Genomic DNA, 18955 nt, shown 5'->3' with positions numbered 1-18955 from the left:
TTCACTTCAATTTCAAACGACACAGACGGTCTTTTCTGAGGCGTTAGCTCAACTGAATGCAAGGCTCTGACTACCTTCAAAGATCGTTTTTAGTCGGTAGGCAATGTATCTACAGACGCGTAAAGAGGGACATTATTTTTGGTGATACGCAATCATTAACGTTTCATATACGATCTTCGGTTTCAGCTATAGCTGTTTCCTTTTTGCCTGTTTATATCTTACTCTCTTTAAAACACAATTATTCAAAACAAAAATACATTTACGGTCATATAAATGTATTTATATATACAACAATACAAATATTAGCTAATATAAGCGAGGACCGATCTCTGTGTTTTGAATGTATATTTTTAGGCTGAATATTCAGTCAGGCACATTTGTGGGCAGCTACGTCGTGAATGGTCCTGTCCCACGTTGTGTTAGCAGGAAGAGAATCATGTTGACCGTCCTCTGTTGAAGTCCATAGTGTGTAATCCACGTATTTAGACTGAACAGCATGGAGCGACTTTCGCGCTAATATTGTACGCAGCCCACAGAAGGAGCTAACACCCGGCATATAAACTACTCGCAGCGATGTCAGTAAACCGGTGTATATATTTGTTGTCTCGGCTTCAAAGCCACATTAGCACCCGAACTGCCCGCATCACTGCTGGCAGTTGTCATGTATCTTCTGGGTCCGGTTTGTCACATAAACAACGCCAGGCTGGTTCTGTGGTTTGCAGCAGAAATGTTTCATCTAACAGCTCTTCTCCAAAACCCCCGGACACCTCTCTGTTTGTCCCCGTCTCTCTGAAGACCGACTCCGTGCTGGATGGGACGGTGGGAGCAGAGCTGACCCAACCGCTCGACAGAAGTGAGTAAATTCACCTGAGCAGGTCTCTACATGTAAATGACCTGTAAGTTTGTGAAAATGATCTGCTCTTCAGAAAACGTGATAATAATTAACTTACGCTGTTGCTGCGTGTTTGTGTGTTCTTGTGCCAAGGCTACCTGACACATGTTTACTATGAATACAGTATGTGTATTGATTGCACTGTCAATTATAGACATGAAAGTGATTCTCTGTCTCTCTTTGTGTGTGTGTGTGTGTGTGTGTGTGTGTGTTTCGTGTTTTTTGTGTCTGTGATTTAGGTGAAGTGCTGAAAATTATGAACCGTTTTTATAAGAGGAAAGAGATGCAGAAGCTGGCAGCAGATAATGGCCTGGATGGTGAGAAATCATTTCAGTCATTGTTTTCAATACAAAAAAAATATATTCGCCTATTCTGTCATCTTTTGCAGTCACCAATAATTGTCTTTTTAATGACTGTTTTTCATGATGGACCACAGGATTTTAAAATGCTTGTATGTCATTATATAAAATGACAGTCACTGTTCCACAAATTGGTCCCGATGGTTAGCCCAGTACCTTGCATGGTAGCTTTCAGTCATTTGTGTGCATGTGTTCATGTGTGTGAAGTACATTGGATAAAAGCACCTCAGAAATGCAAACAATTTACCAGATTATTAGTGATGTAAATGAAACTTAAAGACCCCTTTTCACACTGCAAAATAGATAAATACAAAATATCAATCAATGGTCAAAGTATCCTCACTACTACACATACATGGAGAGAGAGAAGGAGGAGTTATGAATATATGGCATATGGTTCCTTTTTTTTTAATTAAAGCTATTGCTGCAGTTTTGTCATCATGACATTGAGGTATGATGACATGTCAGGTCATAACATCAGTCTCTGCTGAGGCTATTTTAAGAATCATCATGCCCCACTTGTTGTTGTTGCTGTGAAATGAAGGAATACCACCCCCAGTTGACATCAGAGGATATTTATTCTGTCAACACATAAACTTCCATAGTACAAACCAAGATGGATAAAATCAGAATCTTTTCAGCTAAACAGAAAGTGAAGAGTTTCTATAAAACATAATGGCAAGCTTTGCACGGTGAGCCTTATGTCTTTTTTTGTGTGTCTGTGTGTATATGCAGCTCGTCTGTTCCACCAGGCCTTCATCAGCTTTAGGAAGTTTGTCCTGGAAATGACATCACTGCCCGCTGAGCTGCACATCATCCTTAATGACATCTGCCATGGAGCAGGTTGGTTGGCTTTTAATTGAACCAATAGAACTGATACGTAAAACTTAAATTAACTTTAATTTCTTTTGTACCCCAGGCCATATAGATGACATCTACCCATACTTTATGCATCATGCCAAGCAAATCTTTCCTATGCTGGACTGTATGGATGACCTGAGAAAGATCTCCGACCTCAGACTCCCAGCTAACTGGTATGTATCATGTTATAGAGTCTGATGTCAGGCCCATGGATTGTATGTGCTGTTTGCACATCTGATACTGCAGTCAACAGTCTGGTACCAACAGTGGTTTACACCTTTCAGTCACCATCTGTATGCATGTGTCATAACGTGCACAATATTACTTGTGGCTATAGTATTTGTGTGTGTGTGTGTGTGTGTGTGTGTGCGTGTGTGTGTGTGCGCGCTCATCAGGTATCCTGAGGCTCGTGCCATCCAGAGAAAGGTGATTTTCCATGCTGGTCCCACTAACAGTGGTAAAACCTACCATGCCATCCAGCGCTACCTGGCTGCTAAGAGTGGAGTCTACTGTGGCCCCCTGAAACTACTGGCCCATGAGATCTTTGAGAAGAGCAACACTGCTGTACGTCTCTGTCTTCTTCTGTCATGTGTTTTGTTTAAAGGGGACCTCCACTGGTTTTACACAAGCGGCAACCTCTGGGGTGAAAAATGAAGCCAACGCAACAGTCACATCATCAGATGTTATAGCTTCTGTCTTTGTCTCGTGGTAATGTCTGTATCTCACTGTGTCTGTCTGCTGTATTCACAGGGAGTGACATGTGACTTGGTTACCGGGGAGGAGAGGACCTTCATGGACTCAGAGGGTCGAGCAGCTGCTCATGTGTCCTGCACCATTGAGATGTGCAGTGTCACCACGCCTTGTAAGTAAACATAAGATGTACAAACATTTCAGTTTAGTAGCATTAATAAAACAGGAAAACTCATCATTTCACGCTGTTGGACGTCAGATTGAATTGTATCTCAGATTTTATCAGCTAAATCAAAACTGAATGTTAGACCGCTGTTCAAATTTCAAATGGATCCCTAAAAGGTGGAGTCTCGTTCCTTTAATCACAAAAAATAAGATGAAAATCAATCTGCAAGCTACTCATGATAAATTGATCTAGTAGTATTTGTGAAGCAGTGGGTCTTTTGTTTCTTGTTCACAGTTCTGCCTCATCATGAATAAATGTTTGTCTCATTATGAAGATCTCATTTTAAAAATACAGTCATCAGTACAAGCATATATATTCCTTCCTGATATGTTTGATTGCTCACCAGGATGAAGATGTTTCTCCCGTTAGATCACGGAGAAATCTAGGCGCTGATGGAAGCTCTGTTTGTGTGTATTGATTAACAAGGTGATGGTGTGTATGTTTGTCTTTAGACGAGGTGGCTGTAATTGATGAAGTTCAAATGATTAGGGATCCCTCCAGAGGCTGGGCCTGGACCAGAGCACTGCTGGGTTTGTAACACACACTGAAAAACACACAGTCAAGCACCAGAAGTCTATGATTCATTTGACTTGAGGCTAAACTAATGATCATGCAGTAGTAACATTTATGATAATCAATACCTTGTTTTGCTTTAGGCAAAATACATACATGATCACCTCCAACAACACTAATATATGCAAATGTTTCAAACTTCTGTACAAGGTATTTTCTTTGTGTTCTGTGTAGGTATCTGTGCAGAGGAGGTCCATGTGTGCGGGGAACCTGCAGCCATAGACTTTATCAGAGAGCTGATGTACACCACTGGAGAGGAGGTGGAGGTAAGGCTGTAATATGTTGCACAGCAGGAAGAGCCGAGTGTCAGAGGGGAGTGTTTAAATCACTGTCTTTGGGTAACTGCTCTCTTTCTCTCTCTCAAGGTCCACACCTACCAGCGTTTAACTCCATTCACAGTCTTGGACCATGCTGTGGATTCATTAGGCAACTTGAAACCAGGAGATTGTATCGTCTGCTTCAGTAAAAATGACATCTACTCCATAAGCCGACAGATTGAGGCCAGAGGACTACAGTGTGCTGTAATTTATGGGAGCTTACCTCCAGGTGAGTTTGTGAGTCAGGAAATGACCCAGTGTGTCAGCTTGCTCCTCAGTCCCTGTGAAGATTAAACTTTTCTGCCCCCATTTGAATTTCTGTTTCCATCCATGCTAGAGTGTAGTTGTGTGAATAGTCTTTCAAATCAACATAGCAGGCTCCATTTGTTAAAATGCTCACTGGCTTCAGCTTAAACTTTGGACTTTCGTCCAAAAACACCATAAAAAACAAAGTAAAATGTCCGTTATTCAAACTGACTTGACCAACCATTGTTTGAACTTTTTGTGTGATAGAAAGAGACAAAACGTGGTTGTTGTGTGATTTACAGGCACCAAACTGTCACAGGCCAAGAAGTTCAATGACCCCGATGACCCCTGCAAGATACTGGTTGCTACAGATGCCATTGGCATGGGCCTAAACCTGTAAGTACCATCATGCACGCTGTATTACTTTTTTGATGAAAAAATAGCCAGAAAATATCTTTTTAATAAGCAAATGACTGTTTTCTAGAAGAAGCACAGATTATTGTTGATGCTTTGTGAAATTGAGCTTTCATTCTGCGTGCCCCAATTCTATAGAGATGTTATATCACATTTCATGCTGAATTCCTCATATTTATCTAAAATTGGTGTTGGAAAACATTTTACATCATTTAATGCCTTTTTCAAATGATTCTGTTTGCTGCCGTGTTCATCTGTTGCCCAAATCAGAAATTCTTCAATCCTACTTGTCTACAAGCCGGAGTGACAGTGGCAGTGTACTGGTTGAATTATTGTCCATCAATTCACCTTTCCTGGAGTCATTTTTCTGCCTCTCTTCCCTTCTCTCTCCAGGAGTATAAAACGCATCATCTTCAACAGTCTGGTAAAGCCTAATATTAATGAGAAAGGGGAGAAACAGATGGAGACCATCAGCACATCACAAGCTCTGCAGATCGCTGGCAGGGCAGGGAGGTCACTCTCATTTTCACTTCTGTTGTCCCTCTTTCAGGGGGGGGCTCTGGGTATTACCAAATATTTGTTTCTGCCAAATCACTGTTTTAAACCGGTCTCCTCTGTCACCTCTCCCAGGTTCTCCTCCAAGTTTAAAGAGGGAGAAGTTACCACCATGCATAAAGATGACCTGCCAGTTCTGACAGAAATACTCAGCCACTCAGTGGACCCCATCGAGGTGATCATTTACACACAGTCACACACTCGTAGGTAAGTCCTGTAAACCCCAGCTTCACTCTGAGTGTTTGTCTCTCCTCCTCCTCCACCTCAGACTGCGGGTCTCCATCCCACAGCAGAGCAGATAGAGATGTTTGCCTATCATCTACCTGATGCTACGCTGTCGAACCTTATTGTGAGTACAGCCATCGATTCATTCACTCTCCTAACTTTGTTAAGTGTGACAGCAACAGTTTGTGGTCCCATTGAGCTAAAAAAAAGTGGGACAATAAAATGGCCATGAGACTGAAACAGTGAAGGGTGCTGTACTCTCAGTGTTTACATTCTTAATATGTCTTCAGCTTGAAGCTTCATTCTCAGTAGCTTGAGAAAAAAAATTCTTAATCATTCCCAAAAACGCATTGATTTGATTTCTTGATCAAAATCGATTCAGCAGAACCAGATACATCACCTTTTTTCATGCAACACATTGTTCTTTCATGTCCAAGCCAGGCACCAACATCACCCACAATGCAACTTGACCAGCGACAGTTAAGTTGGAGATTCAGCTGTGTCATGCAAGTGGTGGCTAATGTCGCCGCTGGCCTCAAGCCAAAATGAGGCACTCACCTCTTTCTAATGCAGTATTCAGCTGCTGGATTCAGGCAGACGGTAGACAGACATCAGGGAAAAAAGGTCTGATGGAATATCAGGACAGAAAAAGGAAAGACGCATGACTATATGTTGCTATGGTGATGTTGCATTGTTTACAAAGAAAAAGAATGGAACAAAATATAGTAATTACAATTATTTCCTGCCTATTATTCTCTGAATGTTCTCTCGTAATGCAAGTAGCTATAAAAGGCTCTGAATATTCTATTGCAATCTTCAAATTAATGTTAAAATCCCTCCAAAACATAAATTCCCTTCAAAATGTCAGATCATTCAAGTCCATCATGCACAGTGATTTCTTCTCTCGGTAGGATTTCAAGCTCTGATTGTATAATTCTGATGTTGTTGCACCAAAATTATTAGCTTCTCTTTGTCCAGGTTGCCAGTATTTCTCCTTGCGTATCATCCAGTTGTAAAATGTTTTAACTTTGGACAGACATCCACATGTCACAAAAGAGAGCTACTCAAGTCCACAAGAATGTTTTGCATTCTTAAAATCATCAGTTTGGTTTATCATTCTCTCACTGCAGCCTCATCTTCTCATTCTGACAAACTTTGTGACTCCTCTCTCGGTCCGTCTCCTTGCAGGACATATTTGTCAGCCTCTCTCAGGTCGACGGTATGTATTTTGTCTGCAACATTGACGACTTCAAGTTTCTGGCTGATATGATTCAGCACATCCCACTCAACCTGAGGTCGCGCTACGTCTTCTGCACTGCTCCCATCAACAAGAAGCAACCTTTTGTTTGCACCTCCTTCCTAAAGGTGAGTATTAGCAGACATGGAAAGAACACTTACATTACTGATTCATTAATTGTAACAGCAGTGACTGGGTTCATTGGGTTCATACAGAGGTGATGGATTGAGAAACCAAACGATTTCTCTACCTGTAGTGGTCTGCAGTGTTGCTGTCTCACTTTATGGTTATATCACACTAATAAAACAAGACTGTGCCATAATTTAATTATTGGCCTTAACAGGCAACCTTTGATATTCAGGGTCAAATTCTGTACAAAGCTTTGCCTGCTGTCTGTACTTGCAGCTTTGTTGCACTGATTCAAACTCTGTTCCTCTTTCAGTTTGCCCGTCAGTTCAGTCGAGACGAACCTCTGACATTTGACTGGGTCTGTCGCCATGTCAGCTGGCCTCTGGATCCACCCAAAAACATAAAAGACCTGGTTCACTTGGAGGCTGTTCATGATGTGTTAGATCTTTACCTCTGGTTAAGGTAATCACTCTTTTCACCTGTCCTGCTAATGAGATGTTTCTTGGGCAGTTGCTTTCTCCGACGTCTTCTTAACAGTGTAACATTATATTCCTGCATTTGGCTCTGCTCGTCATTGATGGTGCTGTCGATCTCTCTGTCTGTCTCTGCAGCTACCGTTTCATGGACATGTTTCCAGACACGGCCTTGGTTCGAGAAATCCAGAAGATACTCGATGACACCATCCAAGAGGGTGTCCGAAACATCACCCGTCTCATCAGAGCCATGGACCCAAACATCACTGACCCCCTAAAGACACAGGGCGGCAGGCGCGGTAATATTGGAACTGCCAGCAGCGATCATTTGACCAGCAGCAGAGGTCAAAGTGGACAAAGAGGCTCAGAAGAGGTGATGCACAGCTCTCTGGCCGGTCGCCTGGTGAGAGACGGGCTGTTGACTCCTGATTTGCTCCGTCAGCTGCAGAGGGAGTGGTCTAAGGAGCAAAAGCAGCAACCCACCAATCAGAGCAGAGGCGATGCGGAACATCACAGTAATGACAGCAAAGGGAAAAGGAGAAAGAAGAAGAAATGAAGAGAAATAACTGGGCATTGTACACAGTCAATGCTGCTTCCATTGAGATCAATAACTGGGACTTGCACCAGCAGAGGCTCGATGACATCTGGTGGTTTGTTTGAACTTGATAGGGAGTAGAAGCAGTTAAATGGGATCCATGAACACATCGAGCACTAAAGGTATCACAGCAAGCTCTGCTGAAGCTAAAATCAAAACACCTAAATGGGACTTTTGGAGAAGATCAGGTGAGATTTACACCATAAAACTGTGTTAGTAAAGGGATATCATGTAATTTCATCAAAGTCGCATTGTATGTTTTCTGTACAAACTGAAACTAGTGCTGGAATATGATTCTAGTAAATGCACATGAATATCCTTCCTGTGAACTTCCGCTCTCTTAACCCTGATGACGGACCCTCTGAGAGATTCTCACATTTCTGTGTGAGCGTAAAATGACTTACAGTTAGAATCTGAAAGCTGTCTGGTTGTCACATGTTAAACCCTCCAATTAGCTCAACAACAAACTGACGGACTGCACACGTGACTGTGACGTCCTGCCTGAGCTACCTCTGGTCCTCAGCTCAAACCTGCAAACTGACAGGCAACACAGCTCATCACGGTGTTTCAGCAGAGAGTCATGCAGGTCTGGAATCAGTTTGCTTTCATTTTGCTCAGTACAGTCCAATGAAAACCTCACAACAGCATGTTTGGATACATGTGCAGTTACTCTCAGTTAAACTAATCTGAACTGAACTTTCTGTAATGAGGGTTAGGGTTAGGGTTAGGGTTGAACTGAGCACAGCCCTGCTAGTGTCTGTATAAGATGAGATGCCATATTTTTTTCTTATATGTATATATATTAAAATTCTGCTATGTTTTAACTATCTTGATTTTTTCATGTTTATGTTATGATGCCTTGGGCATCGCTGAATTGTTCAGCTCAGGTCTTGTGCAGCTCACAAGAGACACTAAATGAGACTAAAAAGAAGCCAGGGTTGGGCGATATGACAAAGATCAGAGGGCATGATGGGAGAAAAGGGTTTGGCTTGTTAATCATTGAGTTAGAGCGGAGGTGGGTCTCTGCTCAGTGGACTCGGAGCTGGACAGGACACAGACACAGACAACTTTCTGCACTCAGAGAGGAACACAAACACATCAGCGAAGAGTTTTCATGGTGGTGTGCGTCGTACATCGAGATGTTGGCTGTTCATCTTGTTTCCTTCCTTTTCTCCAAACTCCAGGAGGATCCCACAAAGAAGGTGAGAGCAGCGGTACATGAAACTCACAACTGTGACTACGTTTGTTCCAGTAACACTCATTCCCAGCACTGAAGAAACCAAAATGAAAATACTTTTCTAATAGAGGGAATATATAACTAATATGACCTGGTAACAGTTGGGACACTCTATTCATTATTGTTATTGTTTTTAAATGAAAGTTGTGGATAAATCAGATTAAAAAAAAAACAGTTTGCAAATTCAATACAATTACTATGCAAGATGTAAACAGCTGTTGGTTTACACTGCATGCTAAATCAGTGACCTTAAGATCAGTAAATTGCCAATGTTCCTGCTGTGGGCATTAATATAGGATCATCTTCAAATCAAATAAGTGTATTGATCTCCTTGCTTTTCCAGACCAAAATACTGTAAAAGATGTATGCAAATGCTGTGAATGCAAATCCCGGTGATTCACTTTTGTTATTTGTGTAGATCTCACTTATTGCTCTAATGTAGCACTGCATCATTCACTGTGAGGCAGGATGTACCATATGATGACAAGAGGATTTAAAAAAAAAAAGACAAATCCTGATGTTTGAATCCAGCACTTCAGTTCCTTGGTACTGCTCACAACCATATAGATAAGGCAGTAGCCAGCGCTATAATAAGACGGTGAAGGTGCCATCATCATAAGTTACTGTGTCACCGTTCGTCTTTTCCTGAGCAATGATTAACATCTCTGGCAGTGTCACTACTCCTCTGTTAATGCAGATGGGATCAACGCACACGCTCTCAGGGACAATCTATTGACGGTCCCATGAGGGACACTGTACTCACTCTCACTCAAACACAAATACGGAGTCACACCCAGCATGTGCACGGCCAAAGGGACCTTGTCCCCTGAACATGTCACCACAGGGATAGTTTGACAGGCAGGGTGGGAATGAGCGTGGGAAGACACTTTCATACACTGTGTATGGTCTTCTTGCTGTCACGTGTATTATTTACAACACCCACTCACCTTAAACTACCCTCCCATGATGAAGCAACCCTTACCACAAAATGGCTTTTAATTGAAGTCATTTTGAACTCTACGTTTTTAAGACAAGCGTTAAATGTGAGCAAAGGACGTACTGCTGCACTGCCTGAACGCTTACATGTTTGGCCCACATTAACAATCAGGATAAAATAGCATTACATAACTTATAACTAAATATATTTAGATCTCTTAAGTGTAAAGGATGGAAGGGATGGTTGTGAGAAAAATAAGAGGAGACTTTATACTGTACTTCGTCCTCTCTCCTCCTTTCCTCTTTTCTCTCTTTCCTCTCTCGTGTAAGTCCAGTCGTTAGGAAATAAATCAGTATGGTTCATTTATCTTTGCCTGTGTGTTTGCTCTCTGTCTCCCCTCTCATGTTTTTTTAGGTGGACAGGTTCCTGCATGCCATGCGCCTCCATGACGACCAGCTAAGAGACATCTCGGCTCGTTTCCTGGCTGAAATGAAGAAGGGCCTTTCATCTGAAAGTAACGCAGCGGCAGCGGTGAAGATGCTGCCGACACACGTCCGCTCCACTCCTGATGGAAAGGGTTAGTCACGTTCATGGTTTTCAAACCTCTGTGGGCTGCTGTGCCGTGTTCTTAAGGGAAACGTATCATACACACACGAAGCACATTACAGATGATATTGTATGTTTTTGTCTCGCTCCTGCAGAGAAAGGACAGTTCCTGGCTTTGGATCTTGGAGGCTCCAAGTTTAAGGTGCTCCAAGTTAAAGTGAGAGAGGGCATGGGGATCAGGAGGGGAGGAGTGGAGATGGAGGAGAGGACCTACCCGATACCTAAGGAGCTACTCAATGGGAGAGGAACAGAGGTATGGAGGAGGGCGTGAGGGACAGTGAAAAGCAGAGGAACAAGAGGAAGCACAACTGTAGAGGGAACAGAGAAGGCATGTAGAAGCTGCATGAATCCACCTTCTCCTTGACTCTCTCTCCTCTCTCCCTCTCTGTCTGCAGCTATTTGACCACGTGTCAGAGTCTCTGAAGGACTTCCTGCATGAGAAGAGCATCAGTTTGGAGAAGAAACATCCTCTGGCCTTCACTTTCTCTTTCCCTTGTGAACACTCGTCCTTGGATCGGGTAATGACACTACACATCCAGCTGGTTTTCATGAGCTGCACCTGTCGTTGTGTGTGAAGAGTCTCAGTCACCCAGGTCATGGATCACCAAGGAGGGTTGAATCAAGGACCCTGACCCAGCAACTGGACTGGATTGTAGAAACTTTTAGAGACAACTGCTTGGGTGTATTGTTTTGTATTGTTGGATCAGCTTCCTGGATCTTGTTCCTGTTTTCACAAAGGTCCAGTTAGGGTATCCACAAGCTTCCCGAGTAACACTCAGATGTTTGTTCTCCTTCTCTTGGGCCTGGGCACTTGTTGGTACACTATCAGCTTGGTGTTACAGGGTTCTGTTTCCTCTATACTCTGATGTGGCCCTCTTGTCCCAAAAAGGCCCAAGCTGTTGCTCCTGAATTTGATGTTACTGTCCATTGATCGGATGTGTTCTGTGAAGGCTTGCACTTTCTGGGTTTTGATTTTGACCCATCCAAATATCTCACCAGTGGCTCAAAGATGTTCCCGTTCCCCTAGATTTAACCCTCCTTGCATGCTCCTGCAGTATACATCACTCTGTACATTTTCTTAATATTTTTCTTCTTCCTCTGCTGCAGGGATTCTTGTTAAACTGGAGTAAGAACTACAGAGTTCGAGGCCTTGTGGGCAAAGATGTGGTCCAGACCCTCAGAGAGTCTATTGACAGAACTGGGGTAATACGCCTGAATTCGCTGCATTACACATAAGCCATGACTTAACCTGTATGACCCACAAACTATTCTTCGTTTACTGTATCAGAGCGGCCTGTAAAGGTCTTGTGTGATGAGTTGATGACTTTAACCTTCTAAACCTGGTATCTCTCTGGAACTGACTCTGCAGGGTATGAACGTAGAGGTGTTGGCCATGGTTAACGACACCGTAGCGACCATGATGACCTGCGGCTTTGATGACCAGTTCTGCGATGTAGGACTCATCATTGGTGAGCATGTTCATCTTTAGAGTAGACGCCATCAGATTCACACAGCTCACTGTAGCTGTTTGAGGCGGCAGGAAACTGTGTGTTATGCTCTCTGTACATGTGCTATAGAGCAGGTGGGCAAAAAAAGGAGCACCTGACATTATGATGCAATGCAAGAAACAGACTCTGAAAGTAAAATTGAACTGAGACTTTCATAAACATCATAAAGGTTAGAATTTATTTTTAATATGAAATGAACCTATTTGAGCAAAATATGATGAAAGTAGTACTGGGCACCTCGACTGCTGCTCCCTCTGGTGGTTCACCGGCTTAGTGCATGTGTGAGTGTGTTTTGTGTGGGTGGGTTTGGTGTTCAGAGATGGTTTAGAACAAGAACTTAACTTTAAAGTTAGTTTAGGTTTAATACCCTCTTGTCATTATTTAAAGGCAGAAAGTTAAGGTAACTAGTGCAGCTTTCTTTTAACAGTATAAATCGGAGGTGGCCAAACTTTTTCCCTTGGAAGTCCAAAACTGAAACTTAATGGTGGCGCACAAACCAAAAGCAAACACCTATTGTATTGTATTGTATTGTACTGTATGTTTGTGTGTTTAGGTACAGGCACTAACGCGTGCTACATGGAGGCGCTGCGTCATGTCGACCTGGTGGAGGGAGACGAGGGCAGGATGTGTGTGAACACTGAGTGGGGGGGCTTTGGAGATGATCAAACTCTGAATGAGTACATCACTGAGTTTGACAGGGATGTCGACGCGGCCTCCAACAACCCCGGAAAACAAATGTGAGAAAAGCAGCTGATCCAACATGATATGTCACAGCATGCATGACACAATATCAGTCTGAAACCTCTCGGTCTCTGTGTTCCCACACTTGTTTCCTAATTGTAGCTTTGAGAAGATGATCAGTGGGATGTATCTGGGTGAGTTAGTGAGGCTGGTCGTGTTAAAGATGGCTAAACTTGGACTGCTGTTTGACGGACGTGTGTCTGATGCCCTGAGGACTAAAGGGAAGATAACCACTGCACATGTAGCAGCCATGGAGCAGTAAGTTATTTGTCTGTCTGTCTGTCTGTCTGTCTGTCTTTCTGTGTAAGAACAAGTGACACATACATGTCTGTGGATTTCAGGTACAAAGACGGTCTGAAGAACACCAGAGACATTCTCATGGAGCTTGATTTGTCCCCAACGTCTGACGACTGTGTTGCTGTTCAACATGTCAGCACCATCGTGTCCTTCAGGTCCTCAAATCTGGTGGCTGCAGGACTGGCGGCCATCCTGAGCCGCATTAAGCAAAACCGGAATGTGAGGACATTAAGGATCACCGTGGGTGTGGACGGGACTCTGTACAAGACGCACCCACAGTAAGTTGTCATGAAAACAGTCACCAACACTCCATGTGCCAGTTGTGCACATCAGTAGGTGTTTTTCATGGGATACATTTTGACAGTAGAAAAGCGAAGCTGTTAATATTACAGTTTACGATGGCTTCCACTGAGACTGTGTCTGTTCCACTTAGATGCTTCAGTTTCAGTGTCCTAGTATTGTGCATGCTGGCTCACTGTCATGACTTCATGACATGAATAGAATCCATTGTTTATCTTATCAGTAACACCTGTGCTCTTCCTGCTATATGTCGTTGTTACAGATGATTACAGAAAGAAACTAAACATTAATGTCTGATGGTCACAGGTATCCTAAACGTCTCCATAAAGTTGTGCGCCGGTTGCTTCCTGAATGCCATGTCAGATTTGTCCTCTCAGACAGCGGCAGCAGCAAAGGAGCTGCCCTGGTGACAGCAGTCGCCCAACGACTGGCATCACAAAGGCAAAAGGTTAGGATGCTGTGTGTGTGTGTGTGCGTGTGTGTGTTTCTGTGCTGTATGCAGCATGTGTCTTTGCGAGAGCATCCTTATGAATGCTATCCTATCTGATAAAATCGTACTTGTATTTCAGGTGGATGAGACGCTGTCCCCCTTCAGACTTAGCCAAGAGCAGCTTCAGCTCGTCAAGGCCAGGATGAGGGCCGGGCTGGAGACAGGGCTGAAGACTAAAGGCCCCTCTGCCATCAAGATGCTGCCTTCTTTTGTGTACCGCACACCTGATGGCACAGGTCAGAAACAAGAGTGAAAAACACAATGAACTGATTCATTGTCAGAATTTCTTCCAGCTTCGACCAGAGACGTAACCTCCCAAAGTTTTGAGTTGTTTCAAAGTTGTTTTTCAATTAGCTGTGTGTTTTTCCAGAGCATGGAAAATATCTTGCCTTGGATCTGGGAGGAACAAACTTCAGAGCGTTGCTGGTGAACTTTAAAAAGGGTCTTCAACAGAACTCACGAGTTTACCATAAGATCTACACCATACCGCTGGAGATAATGCAGGGAACTGGAGAAGAGGTAGGACATTTCTGCTGGACTGTTAGCACGAAGTAATCCAGACAGAAAGACCAGCATTGGAAGGAATGCATTTTCATTAAAAACGTTTCTCTGTCTCTCTGTCTGCCACTAGTTGTTTGACCATATAGCGCAGTGCGTTAGTGACTTCCTGGACTACATGGGGATGAAGAACGCTCGTCTTCCTGCGGGCTTCACCTTCTCTTTCCCCTGTGAGCAGACAGCTATTGACACGGTAAGTCAGGACAGCAGAGTGTTTGTCTCTGGCTTGAGTTCACTTACGTTAGTTCAGTTTGTTGCAACCACAGAAAACTCTTTCTCATAGGAACAACAACCAGTGATCAATCGATAAACAAATTAAAAACCTTTCAAATGAAGATTTTCAGAAGATAGTTAAATTACACAGTAACAATTACACAAATAAACAAACACCAAAAGGAGCAACGCCAGTTTTGTAACCTTTCTCAACCTTTGTTTGTCCTGTAGGGCACATTGGTGAGCTGGACCAAAGGCTACAAGGCCACAGACTGTGAAGGACATGATGTTGTTAGCATGCTGAGGGAGGCCATCAAGAGACGCAACGTGAGTAGAATAAAGTTTTATAAAGATGACCTGGGTTTCATCAGATGAGGTGAAAGAAAAATGCTACAATCTACAATGATAATAATACCTTGCAATTTTTTCAAGGAACCTAAGGATGCTTTACACACATGAAGGAAATCTTTCCTGTTTGTATCTGCAGGAGTTTGACTTGGACATAGTAGCCGTTGTCAATGACACAGTTGGGACCATGATGAGCTGTGCCTATGAGGACCCTCAGTGTGAAATTGGTCTGATCGCTGGTATGTGACCTTCAGGGTGTTTACATTTTTAGCAGAGTGATGACATTTTGGCAACGCGGCACTCTGTTTTGACCGAGGTCGTCTGCAATTATGTTTAAGGTTGGTTTCAGCCTTCTGTAAACTGCAAAGAATTTCACTGGAAAATAACAGTAAAATACTGGCAGCAGGGACGCCAGTATTTTACTGTTGTTTTTTTTTTTTTTTTTACAATGCACCTACTGTAATTTATTTTAACAGTATAGTAATTATTTTGAATGTGGTGCCTGTCTCCACCGCTTGACAGAAAGTACTGTTTTATACTGTTAAATTACAGTTTGTTATTCTTAACCAAGCATTAACTGTTAATTTACATGTGGGGATGAATATTTAACAGTATTTTACATTCTTTAAAAATACAGTAAGATACTGTTCTAACATCTAAAATTTACAGCAATCCATAGTTTTAGATAGATAGATAGATACTTTATTCATCTCCAAAGAGAAATTTGCAGAAATTTTATGCTGTTAACTGACTGATTTAACTGTTAATTTACATGCTGTGAAGTAGCTATGATGGTTAATTTTAAGTTTTGGGGCTTGAAAAGAACAGGGTCCTCACCAGCATTGTCTGTGTGTGTTGCTATGCACACTGGATTTTACACCTAAACACAAGCTTCTGAGTTTGACGAGCTGACATACTTTGAATGCTTGTTTTATTGTAATTGCAGTGTTTTATATAACATTGGTACTGCTGTTTCAAAGGAACTGGCACTAATGTTTGTTACATGGAGGACCTGAAGAACATTGAGAAGACTGAACAAAAGATTGGAAAATTGGAAAGAGAAGAGGGGTCGCCTGAAATAGAGGAGAATAAGGTAGAAGAAGTTTTATAAAATGCTCATCAGTGAGTGACTTAAATTCATTTTTGATTAAGATATTGAACCCCTCATTTGTTCCTGCTCGCAGCAGGATGGTGGAACTAAAGGAGAGCAAAAGGAGGGGGATGCTGAGATACCAAGGATGTGTATAAACACAGAGTGGGGAGGTCTGGGTGACGATGGCTCTCTGAATGAACTCATCACACCTTATGACCATGAGGTGAACCAAAACTCAATCAACCCAGGAAAACAAAGGTTAGAAACACTCACCGTGAGTGTGTGTGTGTGTGTGTGTGAGTGTGTGTGTGTGTGAGTGTGAGTGGGTGGGTGTATGGCTGCCTCCAGCTTGATCATCAAACGCACATATTGAACTTCATGTTTGATCAGTAAAGTATTGTTTAACCTGTGTGTGTGTCTCATGATCTCAGCACAGCAGCTCATTTGTGTCTCTTTGTGTATATATGCAGACTTTATCATACCTACCATACCATACCATACCACGTTTACGCACATGTATGTGTCTCGTGCTCCTGTAACTTGATCTGTGCAGGTTTGAAAAGCTGACCAGTGGGATGTATTTAGGAGAAATTGTCCGTCAGGTATTGTTGGATTTAACCAGAGGAGGTCTACTGTTCAGAGGACACGTCACCGAAGCTTTAAAAACACCTGGAATCTTTGAAACCAAATACCTGTCACAAATTGAGAGGTAGGAGGAACTCTTTGTATGGGTTAGGGTTTGTGTGTGCGTGTGTGTGTGTGTGTGTGTGTGTGTGTGTGTGTGTGTGTTTGAGCGAGCCTACATGCCCAAATGTATGCATGTCTTTTTCAGATAAATTCCAGTTTCGCTGAATAAATCTGCAGAAAATCTTAATTCTTCAAATGATTCCTCCATTCTACCACACACACACACACACACACACACACACACACACACACACACACACACACACTTGTCTAAGTATGACAGTTGGTGTGCGGCTCAATTTCATTGTGACGTGTGTAATTGTGTTGTCTCCCCCTAGTGACCGCCTGGCTCTACTGCAGGTCAGAGCTATTCTCCAGCAGCTGGGCCTCGACAGCACCTGTGACGACAGCATCATCGTCAAAGAGGTAGAAGACAGTAAATGATGAGCAACGCTATGTCGTGTTTGCAGACAACTTGAAGATCAGTGTGTTAAAGCAGTGTGAAGTAAAATTCAGTTTAAGGACATAATCTACTAAAAGTTTGTGTTTTGTTATACTGAACCTGACAACTGTGCAGGACAAGGACAGACATTTTTAGCATTTGTTTTTGGTATTGTGACATTAATAATGTCTAATGTAATAATGTATTCTAGTGGCCCCCCACAGCCAGGAGACATAAGTCTAAATCAAATTAGGCCAATGATATACACACTGTCTGGGACCAGTATTGCACAGCAGATAGCTACTTCATTGCAGGGAACACACAGGTGCACTCCATTTAAGTTTTTCCTCATGAAGCCATGGTGACGTTCCAGGCCCTTGAACTGGCTGAATGCCATGCAGCCGTGATTAACGTTAGTCACACATTATAATAGTTATAATATCTGCCATTATAAAGACCTATTAGCAAACTACAGAGAACATTTAGATGATCTTGTGACTCACACTCAAAAATTAGCATTTAGATGTGTTATAGCTCAATTCTGCAACACTGTCGCCTATTTCTAGTCTCAAATGGGTCTCAAATACCAGAGAGAGGTTAAGAGTTTACATTTTGAAACATCACAATACCCAGAAAATCGTGTTGTCTGTTGCAACCTCACTTTGGGATTCGGATTCTTTCCACTGGCCTGAGGAGTGATATGATATTTTGTGGCTCTGCAAACTGTGGCACCAACAGTCTGTTTGTGTTGCAATAATGATAAGGGTTTTGATTGTTACACAGGTGTGTGGAGTGGTGTCACGTCGTGCAGCTCAGCTGTGTGGAGCAGGAATGGCGGCCGTGGTCGATAAGATCAGAGAGAACCGAGGACTGGACCATCTGAACATCACTGTAGGGGTGGACGGGGCACTCTACAAACTACATCCACAGTGAGCTTTTTTTTATTTGCAATTGCTGTAGTTTGGAGTGAAAATACTGCAAAACTACTCGTTCGACTCGTAAGACTTCGTTCAAGTTCATGTTTTGTTGTTGGTAACTGGATTCAAGAGCTGCTTTTATTTCTTTTACCCTTTATTCTTCAATTTGCTTTATAAAATTACAAGTTTTTTCTTCTGCTGCTGCTTCTTTCTAGTTTCTCTCAAGTCCTCCAAGAGACTGCCAGAGTTTTGGCTCCTCAGTGTAACGTGACCTTCCTGCCATCAGAAGAAGGCAGCGGGAAAGGTGCTGCCCTCATCTCCGCTGTGGCCAGACAGAAGCATGACCGAAAATAGTGATTTACCAAAGGTTTTTTTTTTTTTACTTTTCTCCTAATTTGGAATACCCAGTTCCCTCAGCTCTACTGCTCTTGTTGCTGCAAGTGTCTTTTTACCTGACACGAGGAGCTTCACCTGAACATGCAGAGGTTTTCACTGCATGATCCCTCACAGGCTTCCCACCCACGAACACAGCCATTTGTGTGACTGCTGCCAGGGATTAACTTCAGGTTCCTAATAATGACAGAACTGGATTCCGATCAATGGATTATCACACAATGACAGAAAAGCTTGTCAACCCCAGAAAACCTTTTGTCTGATTTGTCCCTTGAAATGCCGCTCTTTTATTACTGGCTCTGTATTTTAGATGACTTCCTAAATTTCGCTGTAAATGTATGACTTGCCTGGCAAAAATATTTGGTTCTACTTTCCAGTCATTACTGACTCAGACAT

At 42.6% G+C, this 18955-nt stretch overlaps 2 protein-coding genes across 3 annotated transcripts; both read left to right on the top strand.

Moving 5' to 3' along the window:
- The first annotated feature begins 467 nt into the window (after positions 1-467).
- On the top strand, positions 468-8563 carry supv3l1 (SUV3-like helicase). Of its 2 annotated transcripts, XM_041937154.1 has the most exons (16): positions 468-853; positions 1132-1209; positions 1987-2094; positions 2171-2285; positions 2508-2676; positions 2863-2974; positions 3481-3558; positions 3776-3867; positions 3967-4147; positions 4467-4560; positions 4972-5091; positions 5209-5308; positions 5402-5482; positions 6547-6723; positions 7038-7186; positions 7336-8563. In XM_041937154.1, the coding sequence occupies exons 1-16, from the start codon at positions 574-576 to the stop codon at positions 7751-7753; spliced, it is 2352 nt and encodes a 783-aa protein (XP_041793088.1). In that variant the 5' UTR covers positions 468-573; the 3' UTR covers positions 7754-8563. The 2 variants fall into 2 exon arrangements, with proteins under 2 accessions (XP_041793088.1, XP_041793080.1); XM_041937146.1 differs by having other exon boundaries at positions 4972-5308.
- A 368-nt stretch (positions 8564-8931) lies between these two features.
- LOC121619228 (hexokinase HKDC1-like) lies at positions 8932-18520 on the top strand. The gene is made up of 21 exons (XM_041954823.1): positions 8932-8994; positions 10381-10543; positions 10668-10825; positions 10968-11090; positions 11680-11775; positions 11942-12041; positions 12634-12817; positions 12924-13079; positions 13163-13396; positions 13725-13866; positions 13988-14144; positions 14279-14427; positions 14540-14659; positions 14911-15006; positions 15167-15266; positions 16008-16098; positions 16265-16378; positions 16674-16829; positions 17146-17233; positions 18033-18178; positions 18382-18520. The coding sequence occupies exons 1-21, from the start codon at positions 8932-8934 to the stop codon at positions 18518-18520; spliced, it is 2775 nt and encodes a 924-aa protein (XP_041810757.1).
- Positions 18521-18955: the final 435 nt, after the last annotated feature.

This window comes from Chelmon rostratus, chromosome 1 (genome assembly GCF_017976325.1).
Source record: "Chelmon rostratus isolate fCheRos1 chromosome 1, fCheRos1.pri, whole genome shotgun sequence".
NCBI lineage: Eukaryota > Metazoa > Chordata > Actinopteri > Chaetodontiformes > Chaetodontidae > Chelmon > Chelmon rostratus.
Note: the sequence above shows the minus strand (reverse complement) of the source record. Positions and strands in the feature narration are given on the sequence as shown.

Excerpts from the sequence above, each read along its gene's own strand:
- supv3l1 (XM_041937146.1), top strand. The coding sequence starts at position 574 with ATGTCAGTAAACCGGTGTATATATTTGTTGTCTCGGCTTCAAAGCCAC. Across the intron at positions 2,286-2,507 it reads CTCAGACTCCCAGCTAACTG|GTATCCTGAGGCTCGTGCCA; the intron begins GTATGTATCATG and ends CGCGCTCATCAG. Across the intron at positions 6,724-7,037 it reads TTTGCACCTCCTTCCTAAAG|TTTGCCCGTCAGTTCAGTCG; the intron begins GTGAGTATTAGC and ends TTCCTCTTTCAG.
- LOC121619228 (XM_041954823.1), top strand. The coding sequence starts at position 8,932 with ATGTTGGCTGTTCATCTTGTTTCCTTCCTTTTCTCCAAACTCCAGGAG. Across the intron at positions 10,544-10,667 it reads CTCCACTCCTGATGGAAAGG|AGAAAGGACAGTTCCTGGCT; the intron begins GTTAGTCACGTT and ends TCGCTCCTGCAG. Across the intron at positions 18,179-18,381 it reads CTCTACAAACTACATCCACA|TTTCTCTCAAGTCCTCCAAG; the intron begins GTGAGCTTTTTT and ends GCTTCTTTCTAG.